This window comes from Protomyctophum bolini (assembly GCF_963924005.1).
Source record: "Protomyctophum bolini genome assembly, chromosome: 18".
Classification (NCBI taxonomy): Eukaryota; Metazoa; Chordata; class Actinopteri; order Myctophiformes; family Myctophidae; genus Protomyctophum; species Protomyctophum bolini.
Window position 1 is genome coordinate 22944254 of NC_137879.1, and position 23484 is coordinate 22967737.

Sequence of the window (23484 nt, forward strand, 5' to 3'; positions counted from 1 at the left end):
CGCAATCATCCCTTCATTCATCAGGGCAGTGAGTGCGCAATATCCGTTCAGCTGTGGGAGGGGTTCGAGGTGGGTTTCCCCGAAAAACATCCCAACCATCCATCCTATAAGCTTTTTAAGGAAAAACACAGGCATAGGTAAGAGCTTCTGCCCCCTCCCCTTTAAATCACCACCTTTTGTCCCTCTGGCCCTTAATGTTCCCCCACTTTATCCCATCTGAAAGATATATAAGAGTGGTACAAACTAAGCAGTCACACTAAGGACCCAGACTTACCCTTGCGATGAAGAAACGGGAGTAATGGGAACCAGCTGAGAAATGTTCATTTCTACAGACTGTCTGCGTTAAGATGCCTACAACTGCAGGAAGCATGACTGAGACCAGAAAGCCAGGTAACTATGATGTTTAAATGTTTTGATCATGGTACTTAGTGGATTTACTTCTCCTGCATTTTAGCTAAACACCTGATATATGAGACTTGATTGTTTCTTTTGTCCTTTGGTCAAATTAGTATACTACTGCATTGTGCATATGGTACAGTAATTCTGTCAATTATAGTATTTTGATAGCTTATTTGTCTGCATAATTATACTTAGTAATATACAAGTAAATACATCTCCCACATACTAATAATCAAAGGTGGTGACCTGCAGAGAGACCCCTGTTCCTGAACAAATAGCAATGATTTGATTATAAAGCTTGAACATTTAAACAATAATGATTTTGGAATATAGAGCCATTTAAACACTTATTTTAACACAATACAATAATTTACACAAACTTTAGTAATGCTTTTAGTAACCTGCCTCAGCATTTTAGCTGTAATTAGCACTGCTGTTATGTCAGCGCTGTTGACGGGTCACAGATTTTACGACTTGTCTGTGTAAAGGCAGTGACACAGAGCTATAACTCAATGGCAAGCCGTAGTCCTTATGAGGGAGATAATGTATACACTGACGTCCCAACGTGCAAAAATAACTTCCTTTGAAAGATATGTGATAGTGCTTTGGTGGTTTGACATTGAGATAGTCATTTCGCTCCAAAAAACCCGCTAGAAATGCTTCCGAAGGTGTCTAGTCCATCGGGTCTCCCCAGGCACTGCACACACAGTAGCTGTTGGCTTCCCCCGGCTATCCCAATAAAATCGAGGAGGAAAGTCAAAAAGAAAAATGGGCTGTGTATAAAGAGCTCCTGCTCTTGAACTTGAAACTGAACTGAATTTGTTTGTGCCTTTATTTTAAATTATCTGGTGAAAAATGATAATTGAGCCCATTTCAACAAAGGAAATCTATGGGTATTCATCCACCCATCAGCAACATATACATAATTTGTGGTAGATTTTAGTCACTACATAGTACGTTGTATGTGTACTGTATCCACAGTGTCCTCTTGTAATGTTGCCAGACAATGATGTCACGTGTAGCTGAAGATTCCTGTGAGGCAGAGCTTGTTGGCTTTGACACTTGGGGCTCTATTTTCGTCAGCGCTAAAGCCCTTGCTAACTACTTTGCCTTTTTTTTTACTATTTTGAAAAACATTTTTGGAATAGTTAAAATACAAATCTACAAGCTCACAACGTGTTGATGTAGATTGGTTATTTTAACTATTCAAAAATGTTTTTCAAAATAGTAAAAAAAAGCCAAAGTAGTTCATGGATATAATTTTTGGGGTTTAGCAAGGATGACAATTAGTCATGTGCACTACTGTGGAGGGAAAACAAACTGGATGAATGAATTAAACATTTTATGTAATTAAAAGCAGCACAGATCTTACTGTTGAGACATAATTGCATTATTGCACATTTCTGGAGTTTTTGTAACATTTAGTTTAACATGTACAGTAAATCATGGCATTATAATTGAAGCCTATTTAATGATACAAATTGCCAACGTAAACTGTTACACTAGAGAGGATTTTAATGTATGAAGAAATAGTTCGTTTATTTTGAAAGGGTTCACTTGATACCCCAAATGCTTTACACTGTATTTTGGCAGACACCAACATAGTACCGTAGTAATGTTACAGGGATTAACTGTATTTTACTACTTCTCCACAGTGTTCTTACCAGACATTCAGAAAGTGCAAGGCTATACGTCATTCAAAAGTATTAGTTACAGGATCTGTTTTCCGGTGTTAGAGTGGTAGCTATGATTTATTTTAGTAAGTATCATTTAGGCAGATTTGGTCTTTTCCCATAATTAATTATCATTATTTGCAAGCCATTTTAGTATCCTATAATTCATATAATATGGTCATCGTATCAGCATAATGTATTATTATGATCTAGCTAAGCCTAGGAAGTAAAAGTGGACAGTATGCATTCTTGCTTTTAGGAGTCATCCGCAATACTGGTTAATGGTTATTCACTGGAAAAGCTTTATTGGGCACACACATCTCCACTTATTTGATTCATGCCAGAGGATTGTGTCTTTTTATATGCAGGGTTTGATACTGCACGTGTTTAGTCACTCTAGAGTTGAGAATAATTGGCTGAGGCCAAGGCTGCAACGTACAAGGTTCTTTGGTAATTCCAACCACCTGGCACAAATCAACCACTGGCTCCAGCTAGCATGTGTGATGTGTGAAGTGATGATCTGACAGAGGCAGATGGTTTTCTAAGTATATGCCACTTTGACCTATGGCTCAATTCATCACTAGTTCCGACATAGCGATACATACTTAGGGTATGTGTGACGTCTTTAAGTTGGATATTTGGTTCTAATATAGTAGCTTAGCACAGAATGGAGAAAATACCCTTCAAGGGCTTCTGCCAGAAATTTGGGGAGGGGAAGCCTACTGGGTTTGGCTTCTGCATGCAAGAGGTTTTGCTGTTATGTCTGGGAGACATTGAGGGGTGATATACAGTAGCTTAGACTGAACCCTTTTTTCTTTTCTTCTTGTAGCAAAGAAAACCAAAGTTGGAAATGCATTAATAGGTAAGACACATGAAACTGGAATTGTTGTATTCTGGGCCATCTTTTATCATTTTCTTTATTAATGTTTTATACTTTCTCTTTACTTTTAGAAAAGATCCCAGTCTATGAGCCGAATATACCGGAGCCCACTTGCCGGGCGGATCTCATCAAATGTAAGCAATTGTTTTCATCTTTTCTGTCTGTGTGCATGACAAAAACACACAATCTCATGTTTTCCTCTCAGATTGGTTCAACCTCTCTCTGGATGACAAGACGGCCCATAAGTCACTGTGGATCACAGAAGCTGGAGCCAAAGTGGCTCACATGACAGACGAGCTCCTGTGTCCTGTACTAGATCACCCAAAGCGATATGAGCATTCCCCACAGGTATTTACTATAATCCCTGTGACATCTGCAATATGAGAACTTACTTAACTGAGTGACATGCAGTGTAACACACACACATATGCACACACACAAATATAATAATTTATATGAACGTTTTGGCTGTAGGCCAATATGTGTAGTGCAGTCAACAGGGTTTGTCAGAATGTCTGTCCTCTCAAAGGTAGACCAATAACAGGATCATGAATTACAAAACAGAAGCACCTCCATCCATAAATAAACACAGCATGACACAACCAGGAAATGCCTGGCCATATTTTGCGAGTCAAATACTCTTGAAGAGTGTTTTATCATACAGTAGTTGATAAATATACACTATGTATTTACTGAGCAAACTGCTTTATTCACAAACTGCATTCATAGTAACTTGCTTGAACTGCAGTAGCTAAAAGGATTGGTAGGCCATGCCTTTATATAATGTAACTGAATTGTATTATTCTGACATCACCACTCCTGTTGTGGGAGGGGTTTGGCTTTCTGAGCTTCTTGGAACTTTCTTATAATTATAGAGTTACACGTACACATTTGATTGTTGTTCCTGTTGCTTTGTACATCTGCACATGGTTACTTTGCACATTTTGTTTGTTTATTTATTTGATATGGACATCACAATTACTGCTCAATTGTAGAATGTGTAGATGCATTGCTTACAGTGTGTTAGCACACTGTAAGTGCTCATTTTCACCACCTGTCCACCTGTCCATTTGGGTGAACAATGCTGTTTTTGATCAGAAATTTACTGCACACGGAACACAGCTTCTAATTTTAAGTTACTGTGCCTGTGTATGACAAGCCCCTGAGTATTAGTGTATAGCCCTATCGCTGTAGTGTATATTTGTACAGTATATCATTTTTATTGCCGTCCTATTCTTTTTGTTTTATTTAATATATCTTTCATTATATGTAGCACAATCTCCAGGTCCCATTCGCCAACATTTCGCTGCTTATGTAAGTCGGGCACAAATAAAAGCTTCTTGAATCTGAATCCCACTTTCACACAGTCTCTCATCCACTGTCTCAAAGGTTCTCACCAAGGAGGGCATAAAGGGCTTCCGAGGCTACTGGGAGCTGGAGTATTCAGGATGGTTGGTGGCAGGAGCTGCCTATGAAGGAGCAGCAAGGAGGGCCGCCGATGGCCCTTGCGGGCTGGGAGAGAATGATCAATCCTGGGGATTTGGCTGGAGTGGTTCCTGCTATCAAGCTTGGCACAATGGCCAGAATAAGGATTTGAAGGATAAGGCAAGGTGCTCCGTTTTGGGGACATATCTAGACCAACCTGCTGGTATCCTCAATGTGTATTCAGTGGAGGAGGTGAAGGAGGGAGACGACAGTAAAAAGGAGGTTGTGCTTTTGCATCAGTTTAAGGCTGACTTCCAAGACACCATGTTCCCGGGTTTCTGGTTGGGGACAGACACTTACTGCATGCTTAAAAAAAGAGAGGAGTGATGGATATAAATGACAAACTTTAAAAAACCTTTTTCAAAAGCTATTTTCATCTGGCTTTATGTAACTGAGATTAATGAAATATTTATTCTATTTATAAAATATTTATTCTTCTTGATTTGTAAAGTTTGTATATGTTGTAATGTTGACTTGAGTATGAATATCCTGTATTTTAAGTGTTCAAAATGTCAAATAAAATTAGTCGCACATACATTCTTGGTGTCTTGTTGTCTCGCAAAAGTAGAGTAGGTTAGCAAAAACAATGTAACAAAGTTCATTTCAAATTCTGATGTGTTGATATTGCGCACCAGGGGTGTACTGCCATTTTTATGTGTGGGGGAGCGTGCAGGATGTAATATGAGAGATCAAACGGACCCGTCTTGATCACATGACTATAGAGATCATGTGTACCGGGTTGCGTGAGATTTGCACTCTGCGTTCATGATTTGAGGTAATTTGTTCATAACGCCAATCCAGCAAACTTTGATAGGCAATCTTAGCCAATGGAGATTGAATATGGGGAAGCAGACAGGTCCGTATTGATCACATGACTATAGAGATAGTGTATACTGATTTGCATGATGTATGGTTAAATTGTGTACGAGTAATGTAAAGTAATGTGTTTCGCAAAAGTCGGCCTCGTGGTGGCGCTATAACAGGCCGCTGTTGAAAAAATGGCAGGGGTTCGTCGTTGGCATCTATGGAGTGTGTGTGCACACTGCACAGTTTGGTATCTTCTGGGCCAACGATGCTGGCAGTGCCGTATCCAGGGAATAATCAGCAGGGGGGCATTCATATTTCCAAGGGGGGCACTTGATTTTTCAAGTTCACATCCATATATAGCAATTAAGCTCTCACATTGGGCTATACAATAAAACAACACAAAAGGCTTGGAGAAGGGCTACAAGTATAGGTTCCAATTATACACCAAAACAAATAATATAGCCTAATTATTGTAGCCAACAGAACAAACAAACAAACATAGCCTATATACTGTCATGTGGAAACACGATCGCATCGCACCAACAACACAATGAACACAATGAGCATCTCCACGGCGGGAGGAAAGTAGAAAAAAAAGACTATAGCCTATGCACCAACCATTAATCACCAACAAATAGTTGAGCATTTAGGCTTATAGTGTCTTTTATATGTCGCCATCTCCACGGTAGGGGAATATGAGTAAAAGTTTATGCACCAACCAAAAACAACAAGTCTATATAGTGTATTTATGTCGGGAGGCAAAGGGGGGGGATCTGCGCGTCTGCAGATTGCGCGTTTGCCATTATGAAGGCTACTTGGGTATTTGTCCCGTTTTACCTGATTCGGTGACGGTGTGCCAGAACCAAGAACCTCTGGTGGAGAAGCATGCAGCCCTCTGCCTCACTGGAATAATGCTATCCGACACTCGCGAACCCCCAGTAATGTGATCCGACGACCGAATTTCGTTGTGCATTTAGTAGTGCTCGGTGCTTTAACGACTCCCCGCAATATTAACAACAGGCGACATGGTGTTGGTTTCAGTATCGTCATCAGTCTGCCTTTCTGAAGGTGCTGGTGGGTTTATAGAGTTTGGTGTTTTGGCTTTGAGCCAGTTCCTAATATCCATGATTCAATTTTACCGGTTTGGGTTTGTTTTCACTGTGACTGAATGACGTAGCTTTTGGTGCGCTGCATCAAAACGAATCCGACTAGGTGCACCGACTAGGTGCCAGTGTACTTTTTATTATTGCATTTCTATTACTATGAATTAATTAGAAAATGTAAATTTATTATAAACACAAAGAACATGAAAATAACACATTATATATATTTTAAACCTGTAAAACATTAAAAATAATGGTGGGGTAGGGTTCTGGACTGGGGGGGCACAAAGTCTATCTGGGGGGGCAGTGCCCCCTAGTGCCCCCCCGTAGAAACGGCACTGGATGCTGGAGATTAGCTGTACACACACGGACGGACGGACACAAGGACACGCAGACGGAGTGCAAAACATACTCTCCCATGACTATGGCTCACCAAACTGACTTCTAAGCATGATATTTGTCAAGAATGATAAAGACATAGATTGACAGAGCACAATTACTTACTACTCATCTACCCTACTTGTCTCCCATTGTACTGGTCGTACAATGGGTCAGAGATGTTGTATGGATGATGTACTGTATTTTTGTAGACCAACCTGGAAGTTAGAATTGCCTTGGTTCTATCAACAACAAGCCAATGGGATTTTGCCCTTGTATTGCACAGCTATAGCGACTACAAATGTCTTTAGTGAGGTGCAGAGAACTCAATAACACTAACCAGGGGATACCCTGGTTAGGTTATGCAATTAATCCTGTACTGGTTCCAATTCTAAAAAGAATGGTTAAGATAGCACTCAAAAGCCTATATAATCTAATGTGATTCTTATCTTTTTTTTTATTAAATCAGAAGTGATTACTCCTAATGGAAAATGTCACAGAATATGGTTCAGTCAGGAACACAAAAAATGACGGGAGAGCACTTTATCGTGCTTTTCCATTAGGAACACTCGCATCACAAATTGATTTACCATTTATTGCAACAAATGGAATACAGTAAGAATTTATGTAATGGCTCTGTTCTTAAGATGTTCCCTAATTTTAGCTAAGTAAGCACCCCCCTTATATCTTGCAAACTTGAATTTAAGTTTAAGTTTAGAGCCATGAAAACATTGCATTTCTGTTTGCTTTAGTTAGAGCTATGCACACCTGAATTCCAATTTAATCTAACATTTAGTTTAACTTTTGATCCATGCAAGATTCCAAATAGAAGATGGAGGCTGGGATGATGGAGGCAAGCTTTGACAGTGTTGGTGGCATTTGAATAGCAGAGATCCAGTGTAGGAGGGAGCTATAATCTAAATGGACCATCTTGTTGTGGGAATGAGCTATAGCAGAAAGGCATGGTATAGCTTGATGACAATCAGCAGATCCATGGTTGGCATGTAGAAAATATGACGACAGCTGCTCTTATTACTCCTGTTTCTTGCATCTTCTAATGATGCTGCAAATGTATGACATACTGGTATAGTAGATACAGACTAGTACCAGTCAGATCAACATATGGAATGTCAGAACAGGTCAGCTCCATATATGGAGATCTAAGGGTGGCAGTAGGGGCAGTGTCTTGAGTGTACAGGGTTTTATGAGGACCCAGGTAGGGCCAGGCCTTAATTTCCGGGCCTGTTAGTACTAGTTTTTGCCGGCTGCCGGGCGCGGCTGAACTAATAACGTTGGGGCAGAACTGAAGAGGAAGGATGGATGGGGAAGGATCAACATGGAATGTCAGAACAGGTCAGCTCCATATATGGACATCTAAGCGTTTGAGGTCAGATGTAGAATTGCTGGCCAATATTGATGACATCAGGGATCTATATGAGCATTCCCATATGTGCGCTTAATATTGATGACATCAGGGATCTCCATCCCTGATTGATTGATTGTCACGTGATGTCACGTCCTGGGGTGACGGACTTAACGAACTGATGGGAAATGCAAGTTTTTATAGTATAGGCTAAATGCGACCTGCCGTCGCAACAAAACACCTAGTTTTCCTTCTGGTAATGTTACTCATACTGAAATTGTGCCAGAATTGGAATAATTACACAGACATTTTGAAACCTTTTATTGTGGAAATAAAGGTAGCAAGGGGTCCAATTCTTAATTATGGGGTCAGACAAGTGTGTTGCTCACTCTTTAATGAAATAATTTGACTCAAGAATTCCTTGGACAGACCATCCATCATGGACAGACACAACCTTTGTTTTCTTTGGGGTGGCACACCAAACCCTTCATAGGATGTGGGGATTTACATGAATTTAAAAGAAATAACACTAATGTTCAAACACCTCACATGCTGACGAGATCGGTACTGGTTACTGTGTTGCCCATCCTTGACCCTGGATTGATATGAGGGGGCTGAAACGATGGGTCCAATGTTGTACCAAGGCATCAGCGACCGTGCTGGCCCTCTGGTCATTTTGCTGCATCAGTTAAAATAAGAATCTCTCTCTCATTAGCAGTCTTAAATAATGTAAATATATTGACAGTATACCGTGGACCCCTTGTCAATTCCTCGTTGGCAAGGGCTCACCTCTTGTATTATTCTCTACATCAAGACTCAATGTCTTATGCCATCACTGGCCAATAGTAACATGCCCCTACCAGTTTCAGACCTCTTTCAACACCTTGGTATCTATGATCGTTAATGAGGGCACTCAGGGTAACACTAGCTGAAGGTTCACATTTCCTCCAATGATGTGGTAGTTCTTTGGCACGTTCACTCAGTGTATGCTTTTCAGCTGGCTTTCTGAGCTGCCAATATATCAAGAGTGGTCCAATCACTGGGCCCTGCTTCTGTACAGCCTCCAATTAAGCCTTGCTGAGCCATATGAGGCCCATAGGGCCTCTCCTGTTTCTGTAGTGTGAGGCAGCTTGATGTACAAGTACACCCCCTGGACATATGCATGGCGACAGTATGTCGCAGGGACTTACCCCCAATCCAACTCCAACCCTTGATGCTGAGTGCCAAGCAGGGAGGCACTGGTCCCATTTTTCGGTATGACCCGGCCGGAATCGAACCCCGACCTTCCAGTCTCAGGGCGAACACTCTAACCACAAGTCCACTGAGCTAGTCAAGGATATCAGTTGTCTCATCAGAGTAGACACTAGTCCAGTAACCAGTATCTCACTGGACAGCTCATCGTCTGGTTGCATACTTACTAGATAGGGCATCAGCATTTCCATTTCTGGACCCAGGTCGATACTTACGTACTGGAGATCAAATACAGCCAAATTGGCGGCCCAGCGATATTCCAGAGCCCACAGGTTTGCTGTATTTATAACATAAAGGTATTATTGTCAATATAGACAATACACCATGAACCCAACAAATACTCCCTGGAATTCTCTGCCAATATATGACTACGGACCGGTAGATATTCAAGCTTCATGGAACTGTAATGTTATTTTCAGCAGGATTGACTAGAGGCTTGACATCTCTGACCCATTGTACGACCAGTACAATGGGAGACAAGTAGGGTAGATGAGTAGTAAGTAATTGTGCTCTGTCAATCTATGTCTTTGTCATTCTTGACAAATATCATGCTGTATTTGAGATTTCTAACCTGCACATAATCCATTTTGCGAAGACTAATTATAATTGCACCAGGTGTCCACAAAAGTCTACAATTGCATTGCTTTACCATTTGCAAAGCTTGCACTACACTACACTACACTACACTTTCTGTTGACATTTAACCTGCACATTTGTGCGCCTCTCTCTCTGCTGTTATCAACAGGTAATAACGCTGAATGAGGTCGGGTGAGCAACACCTCACTACCACTGATGGCCTGTACACACCAAACATATTTCTACCACAGGCATTTATGATGAACGACCCTTGGTGTGTAGCACCTTTTTACAATTTGGGTGTAATTTAGTGATCGAATGTTAGTCCAACAGCCACTTGTGTTTTGAAAGGTGTCAAGCTAATCTTACTTACATTAAATTGGATTAATCAAAAAGTAGGAATTAAAACATTTCCAAAAAGGTAGCACATCCATAATTTCAAATAAACACACAAAGTAAACGCTTTGTGAGCCTTCATCATGTGTATACAACTCATCCAATGTAAAGCTATAAGATAAATACAATGTTCGATTGTGCCTCATACAGGCAGATTGATACTCCAATATTAAATTACTCAAATGAGGATCAGAGACAAAGAAATCTACCTTTATGCAAAACATCTTTATTTTAAGTTATAAGTTATTCTTGTCAAACTCAACAAGTAATAGATTGTTATCTATGAATCGATATTGACCTATACGTCAAAGTAACTCCAAATGCATTTGCAGGCTCCACAGGGGGTGTTTGTTTTTCTCTGGCACAGCTCAAGTTGCTACAGCACCAATAGAAGGAGTGAGTGATCTGTGGTCAAAGCCTGAGGTCACATGGGTTAGGTATTTTTACTGTATGTATACCTATGCCATGGTGAGCTGGTGTGGGGCATTTCAGAGGGATTTGTGTAATTTAAGAACACTGTCCTCTAGGCATGTTATGATTCGTATCACGATATGAGGTTCGCGATACTTTTTATCACGATATTTTAAACAAATATTTTCCAGAATAATTACCATTAAAAAAAAAAAAAAAGTATATAATTTATCTTCCCCCCCCCCCAAGCTTTTTTCACGTTTTTTATTTAACTACATTGCAAAAGAAGTAGCATTACTTTTGACAGTGCAGAAACATAATTGCCTTCCTTGATGAGCATCAACAACCATCATCAGTTGGTGCACAGACCACCTGCGATTTGTGAGGGCCCAAGGTTGAATCTTGCATGCCTCCTTTCTCTGGCCTCAGTTTCCTGTCTCTAGTCTCTACATCATTTGACCATGTTATAAAGCAAAATAATTATAATCTAAAGAAACTGAACATTATCTGATAATATGTTTGCACCAGTCTACAATACATTGACCTTCTGGTCCATGTTCACACAACTATCACAAATATATGGTCCTGCTTCAGATGCATCTGTCTCTCAGAAAGGCTTTTGGTTTCCATCATCAAATGCCACCTGAGTATAATGTGTCGTTTCTTAGGGCTTGATATACTTTGTTGCATGTGTTGGCATGCCCCCAAAATACCAGTTCTAAGCTCACAACACGTCCCAGTGAGCTTGTAGATCAGCTATTTTCAGGATTAATCCAGTTTAAGATTCTTTGGAGTCCGGCCAAAGAAGACAGAGCACGATTAGCTGGTGCCGCTGAGGTCCATAACTCGTTCCATTTCCAACATTCATCAAGTCTCTTAACCATTCTCCCCTTTCACCTTTCCATCTTGTATCTCACTTTAATGTTTCTATACCGTACATTCCTTTTGAAACAGTTTGAGTTGTCCCTCTACTGACAATGCAGCAGAATGCATTTATTCTGGTTCTGAGTTCTGGTCAAGAAAACACAATTAATTACATTTCAGTTTGAAGGAAGTTTTGTATTTTCTAGAAATCAAATTGATCTTTCAACAAAAAAGAGCACAAATTGGAGACAAGACAACTTGAGCCCAACCCAAACAGAAATTATGATTCTTATAGGAATTGTGATTGTGTCATTGTGATACTTGAGGATGCTATAATCTCTTTGTTTTTAGTAATTTTAGTAATTGAAATCTGAAGTATCATACAGTAACAAAATATAACTTTAATTTCAGAATTATTGACATTAATATCTAACAATTTGTAATTGTTATCGGTTGCTTTGTTTTTGTTGGTTCAATTAATGATAAACAGTGATGGTAGACAATGTTTGTAGAACAGATCATTTAATATCTTTATTGCAATGTGGCAAGGCTTTAACTAATATCATTTAATGACAAATCCATTTAGACAAGACTTACCTCCTGGCAAAGTTTGTAGCATTCAGAAAGGCATTGGCCAATCACCTTAGTCCCTATAGCATCACGCCTCCAATCCATCCACATGGTCATCCTTACTCCAAATTGCAGAATGAATGAGCTCCCATAATGTACTGGTAATGGTGAGTGAAGTGGCAGATTCCTGAAAACTGTCATTACACATTTGTCCTCGTTGAACTGCTTGTGAAAGATTTTTCCAAACATTCCTTGCCTCTAACCAAAATGCTGTATGGTTTATTATGTATCCCATTTTCTGCTGTTCCTGTTTGTGTCTTGTCCATCATCTTGTAGACCTAGACAACTGTGTTGAGGAATGTTAGAATTACTCATTCATCAAGTCTCTTAAAGACGTATTTAGGTCACAGTGTTACTTATCAGGTTCTGCATCACATTCTGTAGGTCTTTATTTGGCTTGGGTCAACCCCCTATATGTTGTATGGCTCCGTTTCTGTCGCCCCGGCCTACTCCTCTGGCGTTGACAATATGGGGAAGCTAAGGCCCTGAACCCCACATTCCAGGGAAGATTGCAGTCGTCCTTGCTTTTGCTTTTCTGAACGGACTCCTAATGTTACAGGAGTTTCAAGTGTCCATATTAGTACCACTCCTATCTGTATGTCAAACTCCAGATCCCCCTGTAGAGAAATCCCTTTGGAATGACTTCACCCACTGTACGGGGGAAGTTCAAGGCCAACGCGACCCCGCCCATCTCATCTTAAGGGTATAAGAGACGAGTCAAGGGTGATACTGTGGAGAATCTCAATTTTTTAACATCCCTGAAGTGCACAGGCACACTTACCACAGCCTCAAGATGCCTGGACCCATAGCCACAAATATCATGGGGACAGATAAACCAGGTAGGATACCTTTCTAAAGCATCACAACATTTTAAAATGTTCCTGTTATTTCTAAACTGTTCTTATGCTCTTTCCATCACTGAGGTTGGTCAAAACATCCATTGCTGGGTTTGCCCATGCTATTGGTTGAAATCCAGTCGAGGGTTATCTGTTTGAATCTGTTTATACACTAGTGACAGAGAAACTGGCAGCGTGAGCCAGAAAAAGATTCCTTGTGCGTTTGGCATTATTCCTCAGCTCTCCTCTGTGGTTCCAATTCATTTCAACAGATCTTATTCACGTGGTGTTTGCTTGCTAATTTATTGACAGAGTTAGCAATTAGCATAGTTACCAATTACCATATAGGCCTATAAGAGTAACATTGACATAAGACCAATGACCACTCTTGTGGCAGTGTCCTGCTGAATGTGGATGTTACCTGGATAAATAAATTAAGCTGTCTATAGACTATTTTTTACTTACTTACTTTTTTTTAAAGATTTCTGCACAACAAATGAGTGTTTTAAGGAATAAGCCATAAAAAATTGTCCGTTGTATAGCCTTTTAATAATATTCACCTTCTTCCCCTTTGTCTTTCTAGTAAAGAAATCCACAAAAGCCAAAAAGGAAATTAAAAAAGAAGGTACTGTACTAACTTGATAGAATGTCATAAGCACTCTATTTGTAATACAGCAAACGTCACATAAACAATGTCCTGTCTTTTCAGAAAAAGCACCTGTTTACATACCCGGCATCCCAGAGCCAACCAACAGAACTGAGCTGTTGCAGCGTAAGAACAGCCTCTGAATGCTGAATAATATATATATTTTATCCTCATATCTGGCAGTATGTTAAAACAATCTTGTTTCATTTTGCACTCCAGACTGGATTAACCTGACTTTGGATGATAAAACAGCCAATAAGATGCTGTGGATATCAGATGCCGGGTCCAAGGTCTCTCGTAAAAAGGAGGAAGTTTGCCCAGTTCTGGACGGACCAGGCAGATATGAGTACTCACCACAGGTAACGTAAATATAAATAAATGTAATGGCAAACTGTTTACTAGTTAATCCACCTTTTCAGTGTGCACTATGTTCAGTGAGTGCACATAGTAAACTATATCCAATCCAGTAGGATACATACTGTCAGTAGACGGTAGAATATAGCTAGTGATATCAATATATTACTTAATTTTTATTCTCAATAGCACAAAGCTGTCCCTTGTCAAAAAAGTGTGGATCTACAGTATAAGCTATGGGTCGCGACACCATTTTAGCTTGCCTTGTAGATATGTTATTTTTGGCAAGTGACACTGCCTTCCTATTAATTAAGTTTTGCCAATGCAGTGTATAATTTATGTTGTGTTGAGCGTGTGTTTGGCTTGGAGGTATATCTGCCATATTTTTACTTTGTTGCCTGCCGGTGTTGTGCACCAAAAATGGCAGCCGGAATCTGATCTTGCAGAAATAGCAGATAAATCACACAAGTTTGCTATTTGAGAATAGCACTGAGGTGCGTGTTTGAGTGACACCTGCACTCAACCAAGTATAAACTAAACATTAAAGTTTATCACCAAGGTATGGCACATGCTTTGAATTTGTTGAACTATGCAGCATCCACAGTGTCCTCATTGCCCCACATCTTCCAAACTTTACATTTTTGATTTAATGGTGTGCTGTAAAAAGTGTTGGCTTCTTTCTTTACCTGGCAGTACTGTTGTAGACATTGTCAGTGTCAGTGCATTAGTTCTGTGTGTATTGCACAGATGATTAGTTAAAACATTTTTAAATGATTATGAACAATAAGTAAGTGATTTACTAATGGCTAGTTAAGCATTTAATAGTTAATATATGTTATTCAGACATTATTACAAAGTTGCAACAATTCCTCATTTACTCATGTTAATAAATGAACAGTTGTCATATTAGTATAACGTCCCAATAGCATAGGCCTATATTAACTAGTAACAAATAAAGTTCATGCTAGTAAATGAGGAATAGTTGCAACTTTAGAATAACGTCCCAATAGTATTTGGTACTGGTATTAACAAATACTTAACTCATGTTGGTAAATGAGGAATAGTTGCAACGTATACCTTTTACGGATCGGAAATGGGTGGTACAGAAATTACTTTTTAATATTACTTTTTTGTATTAACCTTGTTCCACCCATTAGCTTTTCTGGATGCTATATTTTACAAAAGAAATGCCACAGATGAAACTGGGAACATTTTCTTTTTTTATTCAATATATCAATAAAGAAATGCAAAAGCCGTAGGCTATACAGTACATAATATGTAATTATGCCACAGGCATTTCTGATGAGCATTACTTAGATACACAGAACAGAACACAATGAACATGGCATGCACTCAAAATACACAAATACATTAAAAAAAGGGGGGGAAAAAAACCTGAGACCGACGTACAAGCTCACAGCAAGACACATTGCGATGTTCAAAAATGTGTGTGGCTCTTATAATGAATTCAGTTCAGTTCAACCTTCAATCCTCACCATCTGGTGTGGTGTCATATGTGTGTGCTGTCTTCCACTGCTACAGACATGGAGAGGAATCCATCTTGTCCAAACTTTTCCAGAAAATTCTTCCTTTGATTGTCTTCAATTGTCACAAAGTTCGTTTTTGACTCAAAACACTTTTTGACTCAAACTTAGCTAAATCTTCAAATCTTAGCTAAATCTTCTTCAAACACTCAAAGTATTGCCGCCAGCATTAAATTGCGCATTGCCAAGGTTTTATCGCGCGTAACACTTATTTTGAAGAGCCAAATATCTGTTATAATGACAAAATGCTGTGTGTGGTGTCCTGACCGGTTGTTGCTCTCTCGCTCGGTGCAGAAAAAACCCGACCACGAGTATCACAGCGTCTGCTGTCGGCCGTTGAAAAACCTTGTTCTCACCAGGAAACGACATTCATTGCGCCGATTTGGAGATACAGGCATTTGAACACGGACCAGTGAATGCGCGCACATCTTCAAAATGACTGTTGTGCTAACGAACGGTGGCTAACGATACGATCGGATCAAAACATGGATTAAATAATATAAACTCCTGGATCACGTAGCTAAGTTTCTGGCAGGCTAGACGATTAATTTAACACTGTTACGTTCTCTGCAGTAACGACTAGATAAAGTGCCCCTCAGGCACAGGTCTCCACCAGGGCAGGTCAGGTTGTGGCCTCCTGGTGGTGCTATAATAGGCCAATGTGAAAAGGGTGCCATTTCTTCTTGCCTTGGATGGCAATTGGATGATTTGATGCATTTTGTTCCAAAAATGTGTTTTGCAAAAATCCACCTGTTGGTTGCGCTATAACAGGCCAATGTGAAAAGGGTGGGATATATTCCTCAGCCTAGTATTTCGCGTAAATTACACGCTGCGTTCATGATTTGAGGCTTTTTGTTCAAAACGGGCCAATCCTGCAAACTTTTAATGCCAATTAATGTGGATTTTTGGACAGAATCTGGAGGAGTAATATAAAAAAAATGTTTTTCAAAGGTGGCGCTATAACAGGCCGTTCTGGAAATGTTTGGGCAGAGGTTCATCGTTGGCATCCAGGGAGTGGGTTAACGGTGCCGGAGATTAGCGGTACACAGACAGACACATGGACTCACACACGGACAGGGTGCAAAACATACTCTCTCCCCATGCCTTCGGCCTGGTGGAAACAATGACAGATCTCCAAGCTCACAGCACATCGCAATGTGTCTTGCTGTGAGTTTGTACATCTGCCATTTTTGGCAAAGACATCTTGTGTACAGATCGGGTCGGTCTCAGTTTTTTCTCTTTTTTTTTTAAATTCCAGTTGTACGAGTGTATGCCATGCGAGGGTTCATTGTGTTCTGCTCTGTGTAGCTAAGTAATGCTCATCAGAAATGCCTGTGGCATAATTACATATTATGTAGCCTACAACGGCTTTTGCACCTCTTTATTGATATATTGAATAATATTAAAAGAAAATGTTCCCCTTTTCATCTGTGGTATTTCTTTTGTAAAATATAGCATCCAGAAAAGATAATGGGTGGAACAAAGTTGAGATACAAAAAAGTGATATTATTTCCAAAAGTAATTTCTGAAGCACCCATTTCCGATCTGTACCTGTTAGGTATATGTTGCAGCAACCATTCCTCATTTACCAACATGAGTTAAGTATTTGTTAATAGTTAATATATGCTATTGGGACGTTATTCTGAACTTGAAACTATTCCTCATTTACTAACATGAGTTAAGTATCTGTTACTAGTTAATTTCAGTATTTTGGGACGTTATTCTAAAGTTGCGACAACTGCTCATTTATTAACATGAGTAAATGAGGAATTGTTGCAACTTTAATAATAACGTCTGAATAATATATATGAACTATTGATAAATGCTTAACTAGCCATTAATAAGTTATCTAAATGAATCATTAAATATTTATAACAGTTATAAATGATTATCATGCAGTTGATAAGTTCACTAATAGTTTGGGATAACTACCAGGCATGGTTATATAACTCCTTAACTAACCGTTAACAAATATTTAACAAGACATTGATAACTCTTTAACTAATGCTTTATGAATGATTTATTAACTAGTTATAACGGATAGTTATTCTAAAGTGTTTCTTATCCAAAAAATGGCAAAAGAAAACAAACAATGTACACTGAAATGAACATTATACTCCTTTCTGAAACACACAATAATGTGAAGTGACTTAAATCGTTTTGTCTTTGTTTTGTCTTCTAAGGTGGTATGCAAAGAAGGAATTTGGAACATGAGGGCGTACTTTGAGGTGAAAATATCCGGATGGGTGGTAGTTGGCATCACATACGCAGATTCCGGCCGGAGAGCCAACTCCGGTTCCCCCAGTGGCCTGGGAGAGAACGACGAGTCCTGGGGTATGTGTTGGGATGGAAACCGCTACCAAATCTGGTATGACGGGCAGAACACTGACATCCTGGATGTCCCCTATAGCACCACCCTCGGACTATATGTTGACCAGCCTGCAGGCATTATCTGTTTCTATACTGTGAATGGTGAGGGGGCCGAAAGGGAGGTTACGCTGTTGCACAGGATGCAGTCGACTATTTCGCGAAAGCTTCTCCCAGGGTTCTGGGTTGGGATCATGTCTGAGTGTGTGTTACTGAGACCAGAGAGTGATGACTGTGGTGTTGCCAGTGGTGCCTTGTGATTTTGTGACGACCACACATTATTGCAATATATATATAATATTATATATATATATATAACTATATATAACTTTACAAACTGTTATGATTTTTTTATGAAAAAATATCAGTACTTTCAAAATACAAAGGCAATTTCTACTTTACCACTTTCAACTCTACCACTTTTCAACTCAAAATAATAATTATTGTTATTCCTACACATTTTCAAAAGATACCACTTCTAGAAGCTCACAACGTGTCGCGATGTGACACGTTGTGAACTTGTAGATCGGCTATTTTATTTTTCACTATGGATATAAGTGTGCCTTGAGATGTTGACATGCCCATATCGGTGTGCCAATATTGTCAGGCACAAAATATTTGAAAAGCACAGCAGTGGCATGTCTGCTTAACAGGAAGCTGACAGGTTTAGACAGGTGGTAGCTGCAAATGAAGTGCCAGTTCCTTATTAAGCCCCTTTGACTTCAGCTGAAAGGAGTGAAAATGCACCCTTGTATACACTATACCGTATGAGCACAAGTACGGTTTATTCATCTTTACGACAACTGATTCAGTGAAGACATATTTTTATATTCGTCTTAACCATATTTTGTTTCACTGTCAGCTGACGCTGCTGTGTCTTGTATTCTTCAGTGATGTGTCTCCGTTTTTTCACTTTTTTTTTACTGTGTTCTTGCTGTTTTTCTGTGTTTTAGCTACAGTGTATTTTGTTTAGATTTTTCTGTACAGCACAAACGCTGAGTTGTAAAATGTGCTATATAAATAAAGTGGATTGGATTATTCTAAAAGTGTGGTTCAAGTTTGTTTTGTATTAATGTGTTAACAATATACTTTGATCTGTTACAATGCGAATGGCAACTGGAAGAAGCTCACTGTGACACTGTTATAAAGAATCAAGATTAACAAAGAACAACTAACAACTATTCATTTCTCCACTGTCTGTTTATTGCCAGTCGCTAGAGATAACTCCTTATCACCGACAGCCATTTTGTATCACCAATCACCCAATGGGTCAAAGTCATTGTGCTCTGGCAAGGTTGCGAGTGTTGAGTCTTTGCACCGTTTGATATGTAACAATGTTGCAGGTTGGAAGAGGTGAGAATCACCTTCCTACTGGGTTCACAAGGATCAGTGGGATATTTGAGAGGGCGTAACCTAGAATATACAGATCAATTTTCTACTTTGACAGGTGGGGCCCAATTCACACTGACTTAACACCTCCAGCATGAGCTTTACTGGAACTAAAAGTGGGGCAGAGCCACAAACATAAGAACATAGACAGTTCTAGAGGCCATACATGCATCTATCGCACAAACACAGCAAGCACCACAAGCAGCATTGGTGCAAATACTGCAATTTAAGAGTGTGTGTGTGTGTGTGTGTGTGTGTGTGTGTGCGCACGTGCGAGAGGGAGACAGAGCATGGTTTATACGTTTTTTTTTCTTCTTTTTTTTAATAAGTGAACACATTTTGGTTGTGATTTATTTTATTTTGCTTTGTATACTGTTTTTTACCAACATTTACAACATTCGGTAACGCATTATTATAGTAGGCTGTGTACATTTCTGATGCGTTTGAAATGTATTCCATTTCCACTTTTTGATTGACTCCTATCTTTCTTTTGCAAGTACACTGAATGGTGTGCATTGCACTAACATGTCCGCCATATCGTAAATAATTACGAAGTGAATATAATTATCACCAACGGATATCCCCACCAACACATCCTAATGGTCTCATAGCACACTGTAGACCCAGGCATGATTCATGCGCTTGTTGGTATTAGTGAGAATTTACAGTCAACTAAATGTGATATCCAAAGTTGAACCCATATGACAGGTATAAACATCAATCGTTGGCAAAGCGAAACAAAATTGGAAACCATGATCCAAGAATAATCGTGCAGAGAGCTCAAGTGGCCTGCATGTGTGTGTGAATGAGCTTATGCCAGGCATGTGAGCGGTAACTCTAAGCTCACTTCATGAGGCCACCAGTATAAGCCATATAGCTCATACATGTGGCATGACATATCTCCACTTGTAGTGCTGCACATAAATGGCTAAATGGCAGGAACTGGGGGGAGAGGGGGTACTTCAAAGGCCCACATCACATTTAGTCTTTAGTGTACTGTACTTGGCACACAATAAATGTGGTAAATACAGCTCTGTGGCGCATTACGATCATGTGTACCAAATATCCCTCTATCAGCAACTCATACTGTATAAGACATATCAAGGTTTCCCACTTTGATGTTTGCCGATGCATGTGAATATGCATTGTGGAAGTGAAAAGATGGCAGTAGTTTTGAGAAATGAGCTCGCTGTCTTCGCCCCCTATAGTTATCATGTTCAGTATGCTTACACAGCTCCATGTCTCGGGTCCACTGCCTTGTTTCACATTCCAGCCGTTTAATTTGTTCCCCTGATAATATTCATACTATTCATTCACTTTATAACGCATTTGTTCTTACTCTATTGGCCCCAGTAGGTTTACTTGTCATGTACTGGAACAACTGGCCCACATGCACAACGGGGGCCCGTCCTCTCCACTTCCTTATGTAACCTATAGAAGTGACTGCGTCTGCATCTGTTGCCATTTCTCCTTCTCACTTTGTCTGTCTCCCACTCTCCCTTCTCTTTCTCTGTGTCTCATTCCTACTCCAGAGCCCAGTTTATTCTCTTTTTCTTTTCTTTTCATTTTTCCTTCCTTCCTTACCTCCTTACCTCCTTAGGCTTCCATCCATCCATCACTGAACCCGTCCCCTATATTCCCCAAATGCGACATCAGTCTCACAGCTTTGCTATGTCTGTGGCACTGCCAACTATGCATTACAGTACAGTGAGTGCACATGCCATAATAGTTGACACAAGACTTGTTGTGGCTACCAACCTGTCTCATGTGGCAACAGTTTATTTGTCCCTGATGTTGAGACAATGGCCATGTAAAGGCTGATTTTGTTTTTAACTGTTTGGCTACCATGGTTTCAAAACTGTACACTGTAATATAGATTGTAGAGGTTTGAAAGGCATGGTGGACTTTTATGTTCCAGTCTTTTGGCTCCAACCACTGCCCATATGAGGAATTGCATTTTCCAAGCGGAGGCCTCACCCACACGGTGTGGGTGAGGCACCGTGGTGAGGCACCTGGATCCAGTTAGTAATTAGGTAGGTCAACCGAGAGTCAACTGAGGGTTTAAGTGCTGCTGCCATAGTTAAGCCAGCTCATAAGTCGCATGACGGTGTGTCGCTTCGAAAATAGCCTACTACGGATTGTGAGCTTGTACTATTTTTTTACGTACGACACTGTCATGTGACAAAGCATACAGTAAATTAGGCTTTAGTAGAGAGGCGAGAAGCACACCCAAACCATCATCTCTTGACTGAGAAATTAAGTTTTGCCACCCAGAGAGGGAGTTGGTTTCTGTTTATCTATTGTTTATTAATTGCTCCTGGCTATTGGCCACCAACACTATGAGCTTTGTCTAAACATAGTGGTTCACACGTTTGTACTTCACGAGCAACGCGTCATGGCGCAACTTAAGCCTGTTTTTGGTGGCTGCTACATTTACAGAGCAAACGTGCACATAAACGTTCAGATTTCAAATGCCACACCTGTAGCACTGTTGAGGTGTTATGGAAGCCAAGAGTCAACAGAGCCATCTATCAGGATATTTTAGAGCACTTTCTGCTTCAGTATGTTGACAAGCTTTATGGACATGCTGATTTTCCTTTCCAGCTCTATTTGGCACCTGCCCACAGTGCCAAAACTACTAGTAACTGGTGTACTGACCATGGCATGTACTGTATTACTGTGCTTAACTGACCAGCCAACTGGCTGGTATCAAAGCAAATCTGGGCTTCCATAACACCTTAAGAGTGCCACACCCCATTGTCACACCCCATTGATGAAAGAATTTGTTCAAAAGTATAGTGCATACAAAATATGCTTTTCAGATGGTCAGCATTTCTCGATATTTTATTTTTTATTTTAGTCTCATAAAATATTCTAATATTTTGAGATAGGATTTTTTTATTTTCATGAGCTGTATGCCACAATAATCAAGATAAAACAAAAATGGTTTAAATACTTCACTTTAGCACAATTAACTTTTTGAATCATTAAGGAAGAAAAAAATATATATATATTTTTTGCTTTTCTGCCTTTATTGATAGTTTCAAGTGGAGACTGACAGGAAAGTGGGAGAGACATGCAGCGTGCGTCTGTCCGTCCGTCCGTTACCAGCTAATCTCCGGCACCGTTAATACCGAATTTTGCACACACACTCCCTGGATGCCAACATGAATCTGCCCCAAATCTTCCAGAACGGCCTGTTCTAGCGCTACCAGGAGGCCGACTTTTGAAAAACATATTTATTTTATATTACTCATCCAGATTCTGTCCAAAGACCCTGCAAATCGTTACACAGTATCTCTATAGTCATGTGTTCAAGACGGATCTTTGCCCCGACATTAACTTTTAAATTATCTATTTTGTTTGTTTTGCACTTGGTCATGTACCCTAATTTCAAAAGATTGTTTTCAAGAGTCTCCCATAAGAGAACATTTGTGTTAAATAAAAAAATATTCAAGATTTCAAACCTGCCTTTTATACGCCACGAGCAAATCTGTACACATAATCTTTATAGTCATGTGATCAAGACAAACCGATGTGATTTCTTTAATATTCTCTTGTGGTTTGCTAAGATTGACATCTAAAGTTTGCAGTTGTGGCCTGTTTTGAACAAAATGCCTCAAATCATGAATGCAGCATTGCTGTGAAACAGCTACGTTGAGGAAAATGCCACCGTTTTAACATTCGCCATATACACAATACCATTGTTTTACAATATAACCAGGAGAAGCACAGAATAATGCATACAATCCATTGTGACAGAATACTATTCACACATTGCTCTAAATGCAGGAATGGAATTTTTTATGGAAATGTGTATTAAAAGATTTTGCGATACAGGGATAAGATACTGTAGATCAAATACTATAGTTAAAAAGATAAAAATAAAAGGCCCTGTCACTAAACTATTCTTCTGATTCTTAGTAACTTAATATAATTTAGATGGGTGTCTGACAGGCCCTTCTCGACCATGACAGCCTTCCGCTATTCTGGCTTGAATAGCCGGAGAGCTGCGGGTTCATAAATCGTCACAGTTCCCAAACTGTCGACAAGCCATAGCTCATTTAAAGTCATAATAATACTATAGCATTGAACGTTTAAACTTTAAAACTTTAAAGGTTACTGCGCTGTG

At 39.7% G+C, this 23484-nt stretch overlaps 2 protein-coding genes across 2 annotated transcripts; both read left to right on the forward strand.

Annotated features, from left to right (window-relative positions):
• Positions 1-4974, forward strand: LOC308332727 (stonustoxin subunit beta-like). The gene is made up of 6 exons (XM_080788763.1): positions 1-137; positions 224-390; positions 2902-2934; positions 3024-3086; positions 3158-3300; positions 4342-4974. Exons 2-6 carry the CDS (start codon positions 348-350, stop codon positions 4762-4764), a joined length of 705 nt encoding a protein of 234 aa, XP_080644889.1. The 5' UTR covers positions 1-137; positions 224-347; the 3' UTR covers positions 4765-4974.
• Positions 4975-12876: 7902 nt separating this feature from the next.
• LOC308332988 (tripartite motif-containing protein 16-like protein) lies at positions 12877-18956 on the forward strand. The gene is made up of 5 exons (XM_080789142.1): positions 12877-13055; positions 13636-13677; positions 13762-13824; positions 13918-14057; positions 17780-18956. Exons 1-5 carry the CDS (start codon positions 13010-13012, stop codon positions 18221-18223), a joined length of 735 nt encoding a protein of 244 aa, XP_080645268.1. The 5' UTR covers positions 12877-13009; the 3' UTR covers positions 18224-18956.
• The last annotated feature ends 4528 nt before the right edge of the window (positions 18957-23484 follow it).

Coding starts and splice junctions, on each gene's coding strand:
- LOC308332727 (XM_080788763.1), top strand. CDS start 348: ATGCCTACAACTGCAGGAAGCATGACTGAGACCAGAAAGCCAG. Junction 391..2,901: donor GACTGAGACCAGAAAGCCAG/GTAACTATGATG, acceptor TTCTTCTTGTAG/CAAAGAAAACCAAAGTTGGA. Junction 2,935..3,023: donor AGTTGGAAATGCATTAATAG/GTAAGACACATG, acceptor CTTTACTTTTAG/AAAAGATCCCAGTCTATGAG.
- LOC308332988 (XM_080789142.1), top strand. CDS start 13,010: ATGCCTGGACCCATAGCCACAAATATCATGGGGACAGATAAACCAG. Junction 13,056..13,635: donor CATGGGGACAGATAAACCAG/GTAGGATACCTT, acceptor TTGTCTTTCTAG/TAAAGAAATCCACAAAAGCC. Junction 13,825..13,917: donor CAGAACTGAGCTGTTGCAGC/GTAAGAACAGCC, acceptor TTTGCACTCCAG/ACTGGATTAACCTGACTTTG.